The 21,688-nt window shown below is 41.2% G+C and overlaps 1 protein-coding gene across 4 annotated transcripts in view; it reads right to left on the reverse strand.

Moving 5' to 3' along the window:
* SYTL5 (synaptotagmin like 5) overlaps positions 1-21,688 on the reverse strand; it is a 378,504-nt gene that overhangs the window by 60,000 nt on the left and 296,816 nt on the right. For all 4 annotated transcript variants that reach the window (XR_012228981.1, XM_073566026.1, XM_073566027.1 and 1 more), the window contains 2 exons: positions 18,235-18,413; positions 17,495-17,597 (listed from right to left, as the gene is read on the reverse strand). Coding sequence is in view for 3 of the 4 variants with exons in the window: in XM_073566026.1 (XP_073422127.1) it covers positions 17,495-17,597; positions 18,235-18,413 (282 nt within the window). In the remaining variant the exon portion in view is untranslated. The remainder of the gene's footprint in view (positions 1-17,494; positions 17,598-18,234; positions 18,414-21,688) is intronic.

Raw genomic sequence — 21,688 nt, forward strand, 5'->3', positions numbered from 1 at the left:
GGACTTCTAGATAAACCCTCTAGCCAAATTCTCCTTGACATAATCGGACATGGCTTGAGTCTCCGTAGGAAAAAGGGGGTAGATCCTACCTCAAGGCGGAGTAGATCCATGGATTAGGTCGATGGGACAATCGAAAGGCCTGTGAGGGGGAAGAGCCTCAGCTTCCTTCTTGTCGAATAGATCTGCGAAGGACCAATAGGCAGAAGGTATCTCGGGTAAGGCTGCAGGAGGCCGCGGGGTAGAACCAGGCCATACTGGTTTGAGGCAGTGATTGAGGCAGGACTGACCCCATCGAAGGACATCTCCAGACAGCCAATTAAAGAACAGGTTCATGGTGGTGCAGCCATGGAAGACCTAGTGTAAACAGTGGAGAAAGATTCGGTAATTTTCTCCCTGTGGAGTGCTCTGATTTGATGCTCCACCTCTTTGGTGATACCAAGAATGGAATCTTTCAGGGGTCTTCTGTCTACGAAGATAATGCAGAGGAATGATTAGGATCCAAAACAGCCTGGTCACAGCTTGCTGGATGAAGTTTCCACCAGATCCAGAATCCAGATAAGCAGTCTCGGAGAACCGCACCTTTCCGAAGATCACCTGTATGGATATAGTTAGTGGAGGAGAGGAATCATTCTCACCTAGGGAGGCCTCTCTTACCTGTCCTAGGCGGAAGAGTTTTTCCACCCTCTTAGTTCCACTGCATTGATCAGGAGCAGAGCATCCACCATAACGATGCGGATTCCTAGTGGGCATCTCCTCCTACTGATTCCTCTTCACCTTTACGCGGTCAAGCTCCATGGGTTCATCCTCAGAGACCGGAGTGGGATAAGGTGGAAACTGAGGTTTCAGTGAAGAAGATGCTGACGAGGAAATCGCTTCTCGAGAATCCTCTCTCTGGAGCGCTCCTGGAGACGCAGATCAATCCGAATGGCGAGCAATATGAGATCATCCAGGGTCTCAGGTAGGTCCCTGACTTCCAATTCATCCTTGATGCTTCCGGATAATCCTCGCCAGAGGCTCCGACCAGAGGCTCATTGGTCCACTGGAGCTCCGAAGCCAGGGTGCAGAAACGGATGGCATACTGACCAACAGAGAGAGCCCTGTTGCAAATTGAACAGAGGCTCCATGGTAGATGTGGCACGACCAGGCTCATCAAATATCTTTCTGAAGGTGTCCATGAATACCTCAACCATTAGGGGGTTGAACCAGGCTAAAGCCTCTCCCTCCAGGTGAGAGGCAAGGAAAGCCACCTTGCCATGTCAGTCGGATAATGCTGAGGCAATAAACGGAAATGCAGCAAGCATTGGTTGAGAAATCCTCTGCACAACTTTTGGTCACCATCATAACGAGGAGGCTTACAGAGATGAGGACAGGATCCTGTGGTAGGCATCGGATGCTGTGCCGGAGGCTGAAGGACTGGGGAAGCAGGAACCAGCTGTACTTTAGTTAACCGGTCCTCCACGGAGGTCATGTAGTCCAACAGAACAGGTCCCTAAAAGAATAAGTTTTGCAAATTTTCTTAAAAAAATAAAAAATTGCTGCTACATTTTTAAACCTTCTAAAATTCTAACAAAATAAAACATTTTACAAATGGTGCTTATGTAAAGCAGACATGAGGTAAATGTTATTTATTAATGTTTTTGTGTGGTATGACCACCTGGATTAAAGGGATAATCATTCAAAGTTTGAAAAGTGCAATTTTCAAAATTTTTTTTGTCAAATTTCTGATGTTTTTATAAATAAACGCCAAATATATCAACCTAAATTTACCATTATCGTAAAATATGATGTGTCACAAAAAACAATTCTCAAAATCATATATGTTGAAGCATTCCAGAGTTATTACCACATAAAGTGACACGTCAGATTAAAAAAAAATGGCCCTATCAATAAGGGGTTAAATAATCAAACCACACTTCCAAAAATAACAGAATGATGGTGTTGTTGAGGGTACACATAGATTTTCTTTAATTTTTCTCGAAATCACAGGTCCTGCTTTCACAAGATGATATACTGCAGAGAACAAATAATTTTAAGCAAGCTAAAAATTATTTCACCTGACAAGTGAGCATTTTCAATTGGTGATTGGAAACCTGTTTATACTGGTCAGTTATCGGGAAACATTTCCTCATTTCTGATAAATGGCCATTGTAAAGGCACACTAATCCACAAAAGTGTGCAACTTGCCAGACAAGAGCCATTGCTGAGCATATTGTAAGGGAGTGACCTTGAGAAATGACAAACACCGAGATTGTGCTTAAATATATTGCACAAGACATCAGAGACTGTGTCACAGTAAATGGTGTCATGCGGTCACGGTCTTCAGTAAGGAAGAGGGGCCTTAAAATGTCTGGGACCCTAACTATCCCTGTTCCGAGGGTACTCTTAAAGGTAGAGAGACCAGAGTTTCCAACCTTACTATGCTCCTGTAAAAACACTAATCTGTCCCCTCTACCACCCCATGAGGCATTGGACAGAAATGAAAGGTAAATCAGATACAAAGACAAAACAGGGAGAACAGAAAACCTCTATCATACAAAAGCACTAACCAACAATAGGGAGGAGGATAGGGACAGGAGGGAATAAACTAAATAGTAAAAGGGAACAAGAGACAAATACACACGTACAACAGAAACATACAGACCAGAACTCCAACTCCAAACTTCCAAAAACTTAGCTTTAGCACACAACACAGGAAGACGAATCTTCAGTAGCAACACAGACTCCTATTCCGCACAACGTCTCCTAAGAGCAAGGAAGCAGAGCTTTCAAAGGCAAGACAGAGAGGGTCTGCCATTTTTTTGGAAGAGTTAACAACCAGATCAGATCATAAGCAGCTGAAATGGAGCTGCATGTTTCTGACTAGCATAGAAAGGGTCGTTGACCTCTTCAGCACCAAAGGAAACCAAATACATTTAATATGGGATCTGAATACACAGGTTAAATGGAAGATCAGTGATTCATAACACGCAGTAATCTTCTGCCCTTAGATCTCCCAGGTTGGCATGACACACTTGTGACAAAGTTTCAGCTCATTGCTATATACCAAAGCCAACAAAAACTCAGTAGAAGAGCATGAAGTCCTAGACTCTCTGCCTTACCACATTTCATCTTCTAGGCTGCAAGCCACTTTAGTCTTACAGGACACCGAGACTGTAAATGATGTCTGCGTCCTGCCAAGTGTTGCCTATCGTTTATGTTTATCATGCATTTTCGAAGAAGAGTTTGTTGCTGCACTTGTTTAGATTTCAGGGTTAAGAATATATAAGTTATTTTTTTCTGGGACACAAAGATGGCATTTTTTTATGGGGACTCAGGTGGGGTAGCATTATTGGAGGCAGTACTTAAAAAAATATATATTGTGATCTATTTCATGTTGTCATTTTTCAAGCTTGATAGTGGAAACATTGCATACGTGATTAAACAAGTGCTGCAATGAATGTGAGAGATCCAAGGGTCAAGTCTCTTGGGTACATGCACCTTTACTACTTTATTTAATTTTGGCTTTTAGTGCTGCTTGCTGTCTTTATCCAGGTGACATTAATGTTTAGGTGGTACTCAGGGAGCCTTACTGTACATATATTCTTGAAGCTCTGATACCAGAGGCTTCTGTTAAATGTGTGCATGAAAACTTCAGCATCAATCTTCTGTAGATAAGCTGTATTTATTTGGATGACTTGTAAAAATCAATGTTGTCTGTTACACAATAATGACTTTACTCCTTGGAGAGACATCACTTTAATGAACATGAACTGAGGTTTGGCAGTCATGAAACTGAAGCTGCTTGCCTTATAAAGTAATAAATACCAAGGTATGCTGCAGTTCACTAGATCCAGCAAAAGTAAGCTGAAATTATAAATGGATTTCAATGTTCCAGTGTCTCTTTCTAGTATCCAGTCTTGGAATCCATGAATGGAGCAATCATTACAAGCAGAATAATTACAGGGAAAAGTGCCTTATCTTCAAAGTCATAAAATAAGTAATGGTTTATCTGTATCCTGAAGGTATTTAAAGGAGATGGTCACCCAAAAAGTGACCTCTAGCAATATCACTGAACATATTAGAACTGCAACGACCGAGTCCATGAGTTTAGAACCCTCCCAATTTCTTTAAATTCAGAGCAATAAAAAGTATTAAGAAATTTCCACTACACAAGAAAATCTAGTTCAAGTCACTGAGACTTTGACTACAATGTTGTGTCCAAAATTTTTAGTAAATACAAATTCTGAGCCATAAATCAATCGCTTTGTAGAGTGGAAAACAGAAAAAGAGCAAATAGGTTTACCCGTCCAGGCCTCCAGACAAATGCACTATCAGGATGCAGTGGACCCATATAATTAAGATGGCAACACAGGTGCAAGAATACCGATGAGACAACCGCTCACAGCCTACCAATACATGGAGTGGGCGGTTGCCTGGTATGTTAATGCACAATAAAAAAACTTGTATGCGGCGCTGTTCACACTATGGCCATGCACAGCATCCAGGCCAGCCTAGTAGTGACACCATTCTATTAGCTCAGGCGGGCTGGCCTAGCGCTATCAAAATGCATGCCTTGTGAACAGACACCGCAGTTTACAAGACCAAATGGGCCCAACTGCACCTTGAATAAAAAGTGCAAAAAACACATTAAAAAATGTGGAGTATTAGCTGATATTTTGGCCAAAATACGTGAGCCTGTAACCTGCGCCAAAGGTCTCCACGTTTATGGGTACCTAACACTAAATCCTAACACTGAAACAGCACAGAAAGAGGACTTAAAAATCCTCAAAAGTTTAGGGTCACTTAGAAATGTCCTTATTTTTGAAAGAAAAGCAGTTAATTCCAATGTTAAATGATTCAGAAATACACTCTATACATTGTTAATGTGGTAAATGACTATTCTAGCTGTAAACATCTGGTTTGTAATGCAATATCTTCATAGGTGTATAGAGGCCCATTTCCAACAACCATCACTCCAGTGTTCTTATGGTACTTTGTGTTTGCTAACTGTGTAAGAAGGCTAATGGATGGTTAGAATACCATTAAAAACCCTTGAGCAAGTATGTTAGCACAGCTGAAAACAGTTTGGCTGATTAGAGAAGCTATAAACCTGACCTTCCTTTGAGCTAGTTGAGAATCTGGAGCATTACATTTGTTGGTTCCATTAAATGGCCAGAAAAAAGAACTTTCATGTGAAACTCGACAGTCTATTCTTGTTCTTAGAAAAGAACCAAATCCCAATCTACCAAAGGACTCCTTGACCAGAAAAGACCAAACAGGATATAATTGATTCAATAATTTTTTATTAGTGGTAAAAAATGGATATTTAAAACCAATTTAAAAACAATGTGCACGTAGGGACAATTGTATTACAATAAATTGGACCCAATTATATATATACTATATTCGCATATGTATTCCTCAGCATCTATAATAATAAATGCCCTAAGCAGCTTCCGGTTGTAACAACTTCTGTCCAGTTGTAACCGGTGACGTCACCGCACACCTCTTTCCATGTTAACCTTCAACACACCACTCCTCCTCCACACACACACACTCCTCAACACACACTCCTCTCACCTTTCACCATCTCCACTCACATCCACTCACTCTTTCACTCCACATACGACCCCTTCTCTCACTCCGTCTCTCATACTCACGCCGTCATCGCCGCTGATCCACGATCCCCGACATCTTCTTCCGCCGGCGCCATCCTGGATCTAGACGTCCTCCACGCCGGCGACATGTTCTTGCGGCGACGCCATCTTGAGCATCGTGAAATCCTGCGATACTCAAGATGGCATCGCCGCAGGAGCATGTCGCCAGCGTGGATGCCGTCGGGATCCAAAATGGCGTCGGCGAAATCTCGCGAGATTTCGCCGACGCCATTTTGGATCCCGACGGCATCCACGCCAGCGACATGTTCTTGCGTCGACGCAATCTTGAGTATCATGAAATCCCACGATACTCAAGATGGCGTCGCCGCAAGAACATGTCGCCGGCGTGGACGACGTCGGGATCCAAAATGGCGTCGGCGAAAACTCGTGAGATTTCGCCGACGCCATTTTGGATCCCGACGTCGTCCATGCCGGCAACATGTTCTTCCGGCGATGCCATCTTGAGTGTTGTGGGATTTCACGATACTCAAGATGGCGTCGCCGCAAGAACATTTCGCCGGCGTGGAAGGACATCTGGATCCAGGATGGCGCCGGCGGAAGAAGATGTCGGGGATCGTGGAGCAGCGGCGATGACGGCATGAGTATGAGAGACGGAGTGAGAGAAGGGGTCGTATGTGGAGTGAAGGAGTGAGTGGACGTGAGAGGAGTGTGTGTTGAGGAGTGTGTGTGTTGAGGGTTAACATGGCAAGAGGTGTGATGCTATCGCATCCTCCCGATGTGATAGCATCGGGCCATAATCTAGTATATTAAATAATAAAAAAACTTGTGCAGGCAAATAAAATCAAAGAAAATTTAAAAAAAAAAAATTCCAATATCTCGTTCACTGGAAAAGTGCAAAATAAAATAAAAAAGTGAAAAGATCAAATATATCAATATTCAATGAAATATAAAGTGCAATGTGCATGTGCAAAGAACAATCATAATCTATGAAACCAATGACTACTGCAATATAAAGTGCAGTGTGCAAGTGCAAATAGCAACCGTAACATTGAACTCACATTACCATGCAAAAAAAGAAAGTCGCAGTGACTTAAACATAAAGTGCAGTGCTGCAGAGGAATACAGGGAATTAGCTCATGTACCTTTAAAGGTCACCACGTCCCTTTAGCATGCTCCCCAACGCACGTTTCGGAATGTTTCCTTCATCAGGGAGTGGCTACTTTAAGAATCTGAGGGTTTTTTATTCTAAATAAAGTAGTAATGGCGCTGATATCAGTGGTCCGGGTATATTTTTTATACGTATATATATATATATATATATATATAAATATCTCATATATAATTCTATATCTGGTGTTCGTGTATTTTTACTCAATTTCTTAGAAAAGAAGGCTATTCCATGTAAAAAGTTGCCAAGAAACTGAAGATTTCCTACAATGGTGTGTACTACTCCCTTCAGAGGAGAGCACAAACAGGCTCTAACCAGAGTAGAAAGAGAAGTGGGAGGCCCCGCTGCACAACGGAGCAACAAGACAAGTACATTAGAGTCTCTAGTTTGAGAAATTGATGCCTCACACATCCTCAACTGGCAACTTCATTAAATAGTACATGCAAAACACCAGTGTCAATGTCTACAGTGAAGAGGTGACTCCGGGATGCTGGCCTTCAGCGCAGAGTGGCAAAGAAAAAGCCATATCTGAGACTGACTAATAAAAGGAAAAGATTAATATGGGCAAGAAAACACAGACAATGGACAGAGGAAGATTGGAAAAAAGTGTTATGGACAGACAAATCCAAGTTTGAGATGTTTGGATCACACAGAAGAACATTTGTGAAACGCAGAACAACTGAAAAGATGCTGGAAGAGTGCCTGACGCCATCTGTCAAGCATGGTGGAGGTAATGTGATGGTCTGGGGTTACTTTGGTGTTGGTGAAGTGGTAGATTTGTACAAGGTAAAAGGGATTTTGAATAAGGAAGGCTATCTCGCTCCCTTTTGCAACACCATGCCATATTCGGTGGACAGTGCTTGAGAGCCATTTTCATCCTACAACAGGACAATGACCCAAAGCACACCTCCAAATTATGCTAGAACTATTTAGGGAAGAAGCAGGCAGCTGGTATTCTATCTTAAATGGAGTGGCCAGCGCCATCACCAGATCTCAACCTCATTGAGCTGTTGTTGGAGCAGCTTGACCGTATGGTACGAAAAAAGTGCCCATCAAGCCAAACCAACTTGTGGGAGGGGCTTCTGGAAGCGTGGGGTGAAATTTCTCCAGATTACCTCAGCAAATTAACTGCTTGAAAGCCAAAGGTCTGCAATGCTGTAATTGCTACAAAGGGAGCATTCTTTGACGAAAGCAAAGTTTGAAGGATATAATTGTTATTTCAAATAAAAATCTTGTTTTTGAACTTTTTCAATGTCTGGACTAGATTTTAAATTCATTTGGCAACTCATTCGATTAATAAACGTAGGAGTTTTCATGGAAAACACAAAATTGTCTGGGTGACCCCAAACTTTTGAACGGTAGTGTATATCTAAAAGAAACCTATGCCAAAAAGAACGCTTGTTTGCACAGGTCAGGTCTATTATTCTGACATCCATACATAAATATGGTATATGTACAAAAGTATTGGGACACCTATATATTACACCTGTTGGAGCTTTTATTACAACACTTTTTAAATCCAAAGGCATTAATATGGTGAAGGTCCCTCCTTTGCAGCTATAACAGCTTCCACTCTTCTGGAAAGGTTTTCTGCAAGAGTTAACAGTGTTTGTAGTAATTTTTACCCATTGATCCAGAACAGCGTTTGTGAGGTCAGACACTGATGTTGGACAAGAGGGTCAGCTTGCAATCTCCATTATAGTCAAACCAAAGGTGTTTGATACGATTAAGGTCAGGACTCGGTCAAGTTCTTCTTCACCATATTCACCCAACCATGCTTTGGTTTGTGCACTAGACACAATCATAATGGAAAAGAAAAAAAGCCTTCCCAAAAAGATAGCAGCATAAAGTTGTCAAAAAGGCCTTGGCCTGCTGAAGTATTAAAATTTCACTTTACTATAGCTAAGCACTATAGGCCAAATGTTTTCAGTGCTCTAGAGTCCAGAGGTGTCGTGCTGTAAACTACTACATCCGATGCTTGTTATTGTGCTTGGTGATGTAAGGCTTGCATTTAGCTTCTCGGCCATGAAAACCTATGCCATGAAATTCCCAGTGCACATTTTTTGTGCTGATGTTAATGCCATAGGAGGTTTGGAATTCTGCAGTTATTAAGTCAGCAGATTATTGACATTTTATGTGCTATGTACTTCAGCACTCTGCGATCCCAATCTGTAACTTTAAGTGATCTTCGTATCTGAGTTGGGGTTCCTAAATGCTTTCACTTTTCTGAAATTTTACTCATAGTTGATTGTGATATATTTAGGAGGGTCTTTTTCCAATGATGGCATCTTATTACAATATCACATTTGAATTCAGTAAGCGCTATAGAATGAGCTATTACTTTACAAATGTTAGTAATGGCAGACTGCAAGGCTGCAAGGCTTGATGTTTGATTTTATACACCTTTGACAATAGGACTGAATAAAAATCCTGAATTCCATCATTAAGAATAGTGTACCAATAATTTAGTCCTTAGGCTGAATTCACACATCTTGCCTGTGCACTTTTCATCTGGTTCCTCCTCCCCACATGGGTAAGTAATAGGCTGTTTCATGCACTATGAGCGGCACTTGTTTTCTCCGATCTGATGTACTCATGTCTTATATAGACTGATTTAGGAATTGAGATAGGTAACGATACTGTACCTTTCTCTTTTGGAGTATTGCCTATATATTTTGTTCTGAGCTCTGTGCATGTTATGACTAATATGTGCCTATTGAAGGTCCATTGTGAATAGTGCCGTCTGGTTCTTTAATTCCCCCATACTTTAACACTTGTCTTGTTTGTACATTGTACTATTTGTTCTGTCCTCACTAAATGAAGAAGAATTCATGTAGCTTATACAGGCAGCTAAACTGCTATACTGGGGTCTAATAAGGAGACTGTAGTTGAATCTGTGCTTTATTGAACGTGATGGTATATTGGCGCGGTGAAACTACAAGCAAACATATAAATACACTCAATCAATACAGGGTACATCAGAAATTCTCATATACATAATACAATAAGAATCAACATCTGGACTAATAGCTAACAATGGGAAGGACTAATTAACTAGGCTAGTATGTGACAGGAATTGGATACAGGGAGCATAAATACATACCAGCGATGCTATCACAAGGGGAGAAGAGAAAATGAGATGCTTCCTGAATGCAGGCAGAAGGAAAATGGAGAACTGGAGGAAAATGGGGGCTGAACTAACCATAATCCTTTGAAAAGGCTACCAGGATGCATTGCAATCTTACTAGAATGCACTGCAAAAGCTTACCAGAATGCACTGCAATGGAGGGAAAATTAGAAGCAAAGTGAAAGTAAAACAATAACACTGCGGTTATGACTCTGGTCACTAGATGGAGCCAAAAACACTGAAAACATTAGCAAGCAGATAATCGAGGATTATGAATCAGATGTTGGAGACAGAACACTATTATACCCACACTATTTATGTGAGTGAGACGTAATAATAAAGATTTTTAGCACTTTATTTCAACTATCTTTATTTAAACTATCTTGTCTCATCTCACTTTGTACATCCCTTTTTGAGGGCTATTACTCCCCTCTCTTTTGTAGGACCACATGTATTCACACATCTGTGTTTTTGTTCTGAATATGGATAACAATGAATGGATTGGCTGCAGGTGTCTAGACCTGAACTACACAGCTTCACATTTGCCATGGATGCTTTATAGTGCATCATGAATGAGAATCCATATAGCACCAAGAATTGCAGCCTTAGTAATCCTTGATATTTTTAAGGTCATGTAGTTTGTTGTAAATTGCATGACATATTTTTGCCTAGGCTGTTTTCCTTCTCATGAAAGTGCTATTTACTTTAATATGTACAGTACATGGATGAGCATCTGAGGAAATGAAGCATCTTACAATATGAACTGATTGACCCGCTGCTAAGAAGATTCTAAAAGCTCTTTATACAAGTTTATCAAAATACATATTTTCTTCCTTCTTACCAAGTATGATATAAATTTCTTAAGTACATATAATCAACCTGTAATTCCTCTGCTACATTAGGGAATGGCCCTGACTTTTTTTTTAAACACTTGATATAAAAGCGTCTACTGGAATTTGTTCTGGTTTACAGACAGTTGTGAAAATGACTTGGAGGGATAGTACAATTGGTATGTGGGGTAACAATCAGCCCGGAGAGGTACCGAGGACGAGAGGTGCAGTTAAGTTTTGCCTTTGAGCTTCTCTTTGCAGTTTATTTAATACTATGTACACACTGCTGTAGTTGACAGGGTTCAATGACCACTACTCATTAGTGCAATGGACTCCAACCTTTCTTAACTCGAGAGCCACAATAGAAGAAGGTTGCCAGCAACTTCCAGAATCCCCTTTGTAGTGACACCCACCTCCTGCTTACCCCATCCCCCCACAGTGGCAACACTCAGAGCCCCCATACATATCACTCCAAGGTAGTATATTTACACCCAAAGCTTCCTACATTACCCATCTTTGGTATTTTTATTTTCGCATCAAGAACACCCACCACACTATCACATTCAGCTTAACCCCCCCGAGGTGTTTTCGCTTTTGCGTTTTCATTTTTCGCTCCCCTTCTTCCCAGAGCCATAACTTTTTTATTTTTCTGTCAATAGATGTGTGAGGGCTTGTTTTTTGTGGAACACATTGTACTTTTCAACAAGACCATTGGTTTTTACCATGTCATGTAATAGAAAACGGAAAAAAAATTCCAAGTGAGGTGAAATTGCAAAAAAGTGCAATTTCACACTTGTTTTTTGTTTGACTTTTTTACTAGATTCACTAAATGCTAAAACTGACCCGCCATTATCATTCTCCAGGTCATTACGAGTTCATAGTCACCAAACTTTGTTAAAAAAAAATTGTGCCATTTTCCGAGACCTGTAGCGTCTCCATTTTTCGTGATTTTGGGTTGGGTGAGGGCTTATTTTTTTGCGTGCCGAGCTTACGTTTTTAATGAAACCATTTTAGTGCAGGTATAATCTTTTAATCGCCCGTTATTGCACTTTAATGCAATGTCACTGCAACCAAAAAAAGTGTGATTCTGGTGTTTTGACTTTTTTTCTTGCTACACTGCTTAGCGATCAGGTTAATCCTTTTTTTTATAGATCGGGCGATTCTGAACGTGGCGACACCAAATATGTGCATGCTTGATTTTTTTTTTTTTTTATTATTATTTTGAATGGGGCGAAAGGGGAGTGATTTGAACTTTTATGTTTTTTATTTTTTTATATGTTTGTAATATTTTTAAAAACATTTTTTTTTTACTTTTGGCATGCCTCAATAGTCTCCATGGGAGACTAGAAGCTGCCATAGTCCAATCTGCTCTGCTACATAGAGGAGATGATCAGATAACCTGTATGTAGCTGAATTACTCACTTTCTATGAGTACCTATCACTGGGCGGCGCTCACAGCAAGCCTGCACTGAAAACCATAGAGGTCTCCAGGAGACCTCCGGTTGTCATGCCAACCCACTGGTGACTCGTGATCACGTGACGGAGGTCACTGGTGGGTGGATTTCCGGCGTGATTGCCGGAAGCGCATGTTAAATGCCGCTGTCAGTGTTTGACAGTGGTATTTAACGGGTTAATAGCTGCAGGTGGATTGCGATTCCACCTGCGGCTGTTCAGGGCACATGTCATCTGTTCAAAACAGCTGACATGTGCCGGGAAAGATGTGGGATCCGCGCCGGAGCCCACATCAAAGGGAGAGAGTCCGACATCAGCTTAAATGTACGTCCGATGTCGGAAAGGGGTTATAAGCACCTCCTATCTCTAGACTACTATCCTTAATTTATAACTAAAACCCCCAAACCAGTATATGCTCATCTAGATCTGCCCTTCTGTGCAGGGCTACTCCCAAAAGTCACCATCTGGAGACCTGTTCTTCATAAGTATTTGCTAGACCTGGTGCTAATGTACCAAGCTGAAGACAACCACGAGCCACTCATCATGGACCCGCGAGCCACAACCTTGGCACAGGTTAGTGTTAGCGGAATAGTGTGTGTGTAATGTGGTGTGGGGTGGAAACCGTGAGCGAGGTACTCATCTCTTACACCTCAGCATGTTACATGAAGGCGAGGGTCCTTGCTGGGTGCGTATTTTGTGTAAAGGGTCGCTTCGCCCTTGCAGGCCACATGATGCCAGTGAATTCGGCTGACTGGACCAGCTGTTGTAGAGTTCAATGAGGGAGACCATTAGTCTAAAATAAAGTCTTTTACTAAACAGCCACTTGATGGGAACAATGTACAATGTACAATAGATCTAGGGTGGACAACTTCACAAACGTTTCCTGTACAACATGCATTTTCATACACAGTCTCTTCTTCCAATTTTACTTGTTTCTGCATCAACTAATGCCATTTCATCCACCACACCCCAGCACACTACAATAGTCCAGTTAGTGAAAGTCCTATTCTCAACCCGCGGTTCTGCGTCCTTTCTTTCTCTTGAAGGAACTAGTTTGCCACTATGGCCGGTACTTAGTTTCTTTGCTTCTGATGTCTTGAAACTCTAGCCCGAGGCACTCTCTTTGTCTCATACTCCTTGTTCCGTCCTGGCCCGTCACCTCACTGACTTATAAACTCGGGGCCATACTGCTAGGTGCCCTATCCAAGGACCCATCTCTGATTGATCACTCTTTCCTTCTGTCAGTTTCCATTCCTCTATACTCAGGATCATACTATTCACTGTCTCTGTCTCCTCTCACTTCAAGTGTACCAACGCCATGCGGCTCTGCTCACTGCCAGACCTTAAATCTGCTTTTCCTGCACGCTGGGCCCTGTTTGGCACCTTAACAGAAAATTCATCCCTTCATCTTTGCCCCTCCCACTCGGGGCTAGTCCCAACCATTAAGGGTATGTGCACACGTTGCGGATTCTGCTGCGGATCCGCAGCGGATTTGACCCTGCGGATCCACAGCAGTTCCGCAGGCATTGTACAGTACAATGCAAAGCAATGGGATTTCAAAACCTTAGTGCAGTCAATTCTTTCTGCGGATTCCGCAGCGGTTTGACACTTGTTCCATTGTCCAGGTGTCAAACCGCAGGCAAATCTGCAGATAAACCGCAGGTCACTTTACCTGCGGTTTTACCTGCAAATCCGCGCGGAAAAATCCGCAGCTGAATCTGCACTGTGTGCACTCACCCTAACTCTAACTCTCCATACAATGGTGGCAGAACACAAAACCAAAACTAATAACGCATATCACAATTCACATTATACGCCATAATAGTGCTTATATCGTCAAGGGGGAACATGGGCAGTATGTCTATTTCCTTACATTTGTGTCACCAAAAAAATGACTGCTTATCCGACAACTAACACACTGGGATGTCACATCTTGAAATTCCTGACTTGAACAGTAGAAGATCTTTTCCCACCTATAATTACTTGTCATCAGAATGACTTGGAAAAGTGAAACCTATAGATTATGTCTGTGAGATAAAATATATTTTTATACAGGCAGGGAAATTTTGTACCTCATGAAATGGAGCGTGTGCGATCTCATGCTGTCCTGTCTGTACACTCTTTTGCTCCCCCGGCCCCCCGCTCAAGAGCTGTGGTATGATCAGACCATGTTCCTGTATGGTCAGTCACAGCCTTTACACAGTACACAGCAGGGGCACATTTATAAGATTATCTCAGCACAGGAACATTTTATTAAACACATCCAATTGTGGAAATTATTATTATTTCAAGATCTATTGATTAAAATGTATTCTGTTTGAGGGAAAACCCTTTTATAGTTGATTAAAGTTTTTTATTATTATTATTATTATTACTACATATTCTACCGAAAGTTACTTTTACTTTTGCAATTACGATATTACATACAAAGTAAACTACATTTTCCTCCTAACTGCAGATTTTGTGAACAATAAGAAAACACGCTATGTGGTATCTGTAATGCGCATATGAGAAAAATGGGATTTATTTGTGCTACACAACACTAAATATCCAATGCTTCTTCTTCTGAGCCCTGCTTAAGCTCCACAGCGTGCTTCTATTCTCTAGTTTTTGCTCAAATGTGTCTGATAGTTGTGAGGTTACATCAAAAGGAAAAAATATATCTGATGCACTTAAAAAAGGAACATAGAAATAAGAAAAAACGAAGCTAAATCTAGAAAAAAAAGGGTAAACGGATGTTGCCAGAACACTGAAATGTTTATCTACTGCACTTTGTTCTTTAATGTCTTATTTTAGAGTTTCAGGCAAGGAGAGCAATCAGAACCCATTATACGTGAGTGACAGGAATAAATATGAAGAGAGACTTTGCTAAAGTAATGCAGGAGCATGTCTGCTTCACAAAACTGATGTTCAGCAAATCAGCCTCTAATGACATTAGAATGGAACAAGCAGCAAATGCAAAACCACAAAGTAAGGCCTCTTTCACACATCCGTTTATTTCCAGTACAAGAGATATCCGTGTCCGTGTGTGTAATACTTGCGGCACACGTGTGGCATTTGTGTGCTGCATCAGTTCCACACGGACGGCCACCGGGGAAGAAGCACTACAGTAAGCGCTGTTCCCCGGCAGCGGGTGCTGAAGACGGCTCTCATCATTCTCCCCTGCTGTGCCGGCGATCGGCGTGAGCAGGGGAGAATGATGAGTGTTATATTAAAGTCAGAACAATGACAGCAGGTGGGAGCTTTTGGGACTATTACTCCCATCAATCTTCAGCTGCTTCCCCTAAGAACAATGACAGCAGGAGTGGATAATGAGGGCATTCCACACATGCCACCTGCGCTATCACTAAATAAATGAATGAAAAACCCACCGTGGGTTCCCCCTATTTCTATAACCAGCCTGGCAAATCTTATAGGTGGGGGCTGCAACCCTCAGCTGTCAGCTTCAGCAAGGTTGAGGAAAAATTCTCACTGTGGTTTGCTGTGAAGACACTGAGCTTGAACGGTGATGACCTCATCACTGGCATTTTCCCATGGTAAAAAAGGGATATGTTTACGTGTGGGGTACATGGGCACATGGACACATGGTCCATGGAAACACACTGACGTGTGCACAGACCTGGTATACGTTTGTCAGTGTCTCTGGTACGTGTGAAAACTGTTACCTCACGTACTGGAGACATGGATATGTGAATGAGGCCTATGGAAGGTATACAATCACTTTACAGCGCTCTTTCATAATATTTAATACATACATTAAAACATAAACACTTTTTTCCTTTTTTCCAAATTTGATGTGCATTGCTGGATCAATTAAGTGATCACATTTTTACCCCATCACCTATATACACTTCCTTTATTCACAATTTCTATGGACCTCATTTATGAAAGATGAACATAGACCACTTTTATAATTTTCCACGTCACACAGAAAAAAAGCTGTCATCTGATTGATTGATTGCAGCAAACCCTCTCTATCTCTCTTTACAATAGTGCTCCATTGTGGGGTTGATGTAGGCGATGTGTTTTATCTACTCATATCCAATGCAAAGTTGAAATCTCTTCTGGGATCCTTTTCAAGCAATGTGATACACATAAAGATGGGTAGTTTGATTTGCACTGCCACCACCCAGCATCCAGTCCAGCCCTCTGTGGCAACCGGCCTTCACTCCTGCACCAGGTGCCCATGATGTTGGGATGAGGATGCTTGGGTGCAGAACCACGGCAGCACAAATTGAACTGATCATCTCTATATACAAGCACAAAAGGAGGGTATACATATCCCATAGTGTAATTATATAATTAAAGAGGATAGAATTCTTTTGCTATGGGCCTAGAAACTAACAGCACCAGCTCAGAGTGGTCACTGACCGCTACTGCTGGCGATTCAGCTGCTCCACATCAACAGACACAAAAATTAGAAAAAATGGAGACAAAAAACTGGACCATATAGTAAAATGTGTATGCACCTTTAAGGGCACCAAGTAAACTGGCTAATCAAAGATTGATCCTCACCCGTCAAGGTCGCAGTGTGTCACAGGACTACCAGCCCCTATGCGTGTTTCACGTAGGCTTCTTCGGCGGGCCGTCAACATAGCAACTCTTCTTCCAGGCTGCTCTGCTGACTGGGCATGACGTTTAACGACATGCTGATTGAGAGCTGGCTTCACATAGTTAGGCAGCGATGAGCCAGCTGTCAATCAGCATGACATCGGCAGTCACATGCCATGATCAGAGTAGAGAGAAAGAGAAGCCGCTTCTCTGTCAATGTGATGTCAGAAAAAGCCACTGAATCACCAGCAGGAGCAGTCTGTGAACGCTCTGTGCTGGCAGAGATTGGCTCCAGGCTCAACAGGCTGGTAGTAAGCAACTACCTGCATGTTAGTTCTTAGGCACATTGTAGAAAAAAGTCCCGGATTAACCCTTTAAGTATCATTTAGGGATAAAAGTTGTGATTTATGATACAGTCATAGTGTATTAAATAAACATACATGACATAGTAAAAAGTGAGAAATACAAATCAGATGTGGAATAAGGCAATATCTAATGTATAAATATACAGTAAGTGCACATAAGCAAAATACGATTAACAATCTGGAAGGTAGGAGGGATGATTATTCCAAGCACCATAGGAGATTCAAGACAATATTCACATAAAGATATGTACTATATGTAACCTGCAACATAGGATAAGCTGAAAGAGAGGCACAGCGGTTTCCTGACCTCTTGATCAGAATATAACCGCTGGTGGTCAGCATTACTTACTGCAAGACACCACCCAAAGTGTGATCCTTACTATTTTCATTATTGTACATCTTACCTTGAGCATTTCATTGAACTCAGGATTACATGTGTTGGTTTTTACTTTTGTCTTTCGTTTGCTCTGACGAGATTTGTCAGGAAGAAGATATGCCTTTACATACCTAAAAAGTGAAATTAAATGTATAGTATTAGCTAAGAGATGACATATAAGTACCTAAAAAGTGAAATTAAATGTATAGTATTAGCTAAGAAATGACATACAAGTTAGGATAACTACACTTTCTGGACACCGATCTGAGTTTTGTTATTGCTGCGCCCACAGAAATGACAGTGATCCAAAATTTTGGGAATATTTAGGCAACCTAATAACAACTGAGTTGAAAAAAACAACTTCTACTTGTTCTGTACTTTTAGGGTATTTAGATATAGCAATGAGCTCGGGTTGTTCTTATTAGAGAATTTTTCCCACTTGGGAAATCAACACCAGGTTATATTATTGGGTGACTTTCACATTTGATACATTTTTTCCATTAACTTTTAAATTGATTCTTTATCCGCTATTCTGCTGCAATAGTGGTCTTCTGATTTATGTCATGTTATGTCACTGGGGATAATACTTGAAACCATAGTGCTACATCCTATAGACTAAAATTCAACTCATTGTGTTCTGTGCTGAATAATTAACTATGCAGTAGGCAAAAGCATTTATAATACTTTTTCAGGGGCACACTGGTCTGTACAAAGAGCCATTTTTATATTTGAATAATGCCTGTAAAATGGAGATAAAAATGTTCTTACGGGTCTGTTTTGTTCTTCTTCTCATCGGCCACTGCTAGGTTTTTACAACTCTTCACCAGAATGTTCAAAGCGCCTGTTTTATAGCTGTAATTAAGATTCAGTATGATTTCCCCTGTGACTTTCATATTATCATAGTCCCAAATTTCACTATAGGCACTTGTCATGCTATTAAGACTTGCCTGAAATAAAATACAGAAAAATAAATGATAAAATAGTTATTTACCTTATGTATTGTAGCGTGCAAGACAAAATATATTACTTCTGGGTATTATGTACATAGTATAAAAGTAAAAAGATATTTAAAACTGTTCTTGCATTTACCAGTAAGCCATTGTCATTGATTATTCTAGAAAGTTGACAGTAGATATTGGGCATACAGCGCATACTATAAAAGAAACTGCTCTGGGACTCATTACGGGGCAGCTTTTCCAGCGATATCCCCCCTACTCATGTATAACATCACAATGCCAGCAATGATGTCAAACCAATTAAAGGAAGGACACAAGATGGTAATTTAGCTATTCTGACATGTAGCAAGAATATAAATGGCAGCGCCAAAATGTTTGGATACAAGGCAATTGTTGGCAGCGGATTATTCAGGATACACTTCAAGCGTGTGACAATAGAGCTTCTTTATTCAGCAACAAACAGGAACAATATTTGATAAGCTTAATAGATCAGGAATAAATCATTTGTGTGTCTCTATCTGTGCATCATCTACAGCAGGCTGCTTCTCTCATACACAGACACAGGAAAACAGGAAATACAGTCACATGCTCTCCCTGTGTGAGTCTCTGGGAGTTTTTTTTTAATTTTATAAACAGTATACAAATCTAGCAACTGAACACTCAGACATGAATGGAGTTGTTGCACCAAACATATTCCAACAGCAATGAACCAGTACTACCAGGCTAATGTACGCCCTGTGTATAAGCCAAGGCTATAGTTCCTACAGGAGGTAGTACAGTATGTCTCTGGGATTGTGGGAAGAATTTTGTCTTTTGTTACATCAATTTATTTAGTATATTACCTTTTTACTAAATCCACATCCCTTGTATGTTGACAGTGTAGTATAACATATAGCATTCTGCCTAAATGCATTTCATGGTTCAGGGGCATGGCATTTCATGAGCCTATTGTCCTTCCTTGCAACATGACTGCAGTCTGCCGAAGGGCTGCCATGGCAGGTGCAAGGGGTCCCCTGAAGACCTCAATAGCTGCCATGTCGATACTACTGTAAAGCTTAGCCATATGCTTGGATTCATAGAAAACCATGATTTTAGCTTTAGGCTGGAGTCACACTGCCGAATTTTTCATCCGAGAATCGCATAGTAAAACTCGCACTGGCTGTCTGCTCTCCTGACTTGAGCTTGACAGATGCATAGTAATCCATCATGCTGTCATGCTCAGGTCAGGAGAGGTGCCAGCCAGTCCGTGCTATGCGATGCGATTATCGTAGGAGAAATACGTTAGTGTGTCTCTGCCCTTACACTGAAATACTGCAGTACCTCAGTGTATAGAACAAGTTTTCACAAAATCGCATGTTCATGTTCCTTAAAGGGACCAAAAAACAAAGCAATACAAATGATTTGAAAAATATGAAAATTCGAATCACCGCCTTTTTCCCCCTTTAAAAATAAAGAAATAAAAAACAATCAATGTAAAACGTCTATGTGGATACTTTAAAACAAAACTATGAATGCTCTTAAAGTAACGTAGCTACACATGCAAGATGTCTGCCTCCATAATAATGTAAAGAAACAACAAAAAATCTATAATCAGAAAAATACATGTCAGTAGCTGGTTTAATCAGTGTAAATATAGGTAATATGTTATTTTAAATTATCGGAACTTTAAGAAAAAAGGCATGAAAATATAAATATGACAGCAAACTGCATAAAATGTTATAGGAATCAGTATATCGCAGGGGTTATGGCTCTCCTCTGTCTTGTAATATCCTTATTGTACATAATAATTTCCTCTCTCCATATAACGTAGTGACATAGTTAGCAAGGCCGAAAAAAGACATTTGTCCATCTAGATCAGCCTGTATTCCGTCAGAATAAATCCCCAGATCTACGTCCTTCTAAAAAACCTAATAACTGTATGATACAATATTGTTACGCTCCAGGAAGACATCCAGGCCTCTCTTGAACCCCTCGACTGAGTTCACCATCACCACCTCCTCAGGCAAGGAATTCCAGATTCTTACCCTAAAGGTACTGTCACACATAGCGATGTACCAGCTATCCTGACCAGCGATATGACGCGGTCAGGATCGCTGGTTCATCGCTAAGTGGTCACTAGTGAGCTGCCACACAGGCAGATCTCACCAGTGACATCGCTGGGGATGGGGGTCGCTACTTACCTGTCACACTAGGCGATCCTGCGTCCTCCCGCCCGGCTCGTCGCTCGTCTCTCCACAGGAAGCGCCGCAGGAAGCGGACGACGAGAAACAGTCCTGGAGGTTCTCGCGCGATCAGTGATAACCAGCGGAGGAGCGGGTCGTAGGTAAGTATCAGACACAGCGATGTCGCTAGCAATATCGCTATAACGTCACAAGTTATAGCGATATTGCTAGCGATATCGCTTAGTGTGACAGTACCTTTACAGTAAAGAATCCTCTTCTATGTTTGTGGAAAAACCTTATCTCCTCCAGACACAGAGAATGGCCCCTTGTGACCGTCACCTTCCTTAGTATAAACAGATCCTTGGAGAGATATTTGTATTGTCCCCTTAAATACTTGTACATGGTTATTAGACTGCCCTTCAGTCGTCTTTTTTCTAGACTAAATAATCCTAATTTTGCTAATCTCTCTGGGTATTGTAGCTCCCCCATCCCCTTTATTATTTTTGTTGCTCTCCTTTGTACTCGCTCTAGTTCCATTATATCCTTCCTGAGCAACGGTGCCCAAAACTGTACACAGTACTCCATGTGCGGTCTAATCAGGGATTTGAACAGAGGCAGTATAATGCTCTCATCATGTGTATCCAGACCTCTTTTAATGCACCCCACATGATCCTGTTTGCCTTGGCAGCAGCTGCCTGGCACTGGCTGCTCCAGGTAAGTTTATCATTAACTAGGATCCCCAAGTCCTTCTCCATGTCAGATTTACCCAGTGGATTCCCGTTCAGTGTGTACTGGTGATATTGATTCCTTCTTCCCATGTGTATAACCTTACATTTATCGTTGTGAAATCGCATCTGCCACAAGTTTCCAAATTATCCAGATCCATCTGTAGCAGAATACTATCTTCTCCTGTATTAACTGCTTTACATAGTTTTGTATCATCTGCAAATATCGATATTTCACTATTCCAAAGACATACTGATAGGGAATTTAGATTGTGAGCCCCATTGGGGACAGCGATGATAATGTGTGCAAACTGTAAAGCGCTGCAGAATTTGTTAGCGCTATATAAAAAAATAAAGAAAGAAGATAAAGATTATGTAA

Source organism: Dendrobates tinctorius, unplaced genomic scaffold (assembly GCF_039654945.1).
Source record: "Dendrobates tinctorius isolate UK_male_01 unplaced genomic scaffold, ASM3965494v1 ptg000016l, whole genome shotgun sequence".
NCBI lineage: Eukaryota > Metazoa > Chordata > Amphibia > Anura > Dendrobatidae > Dendrobates > Dendrobates tinctorius.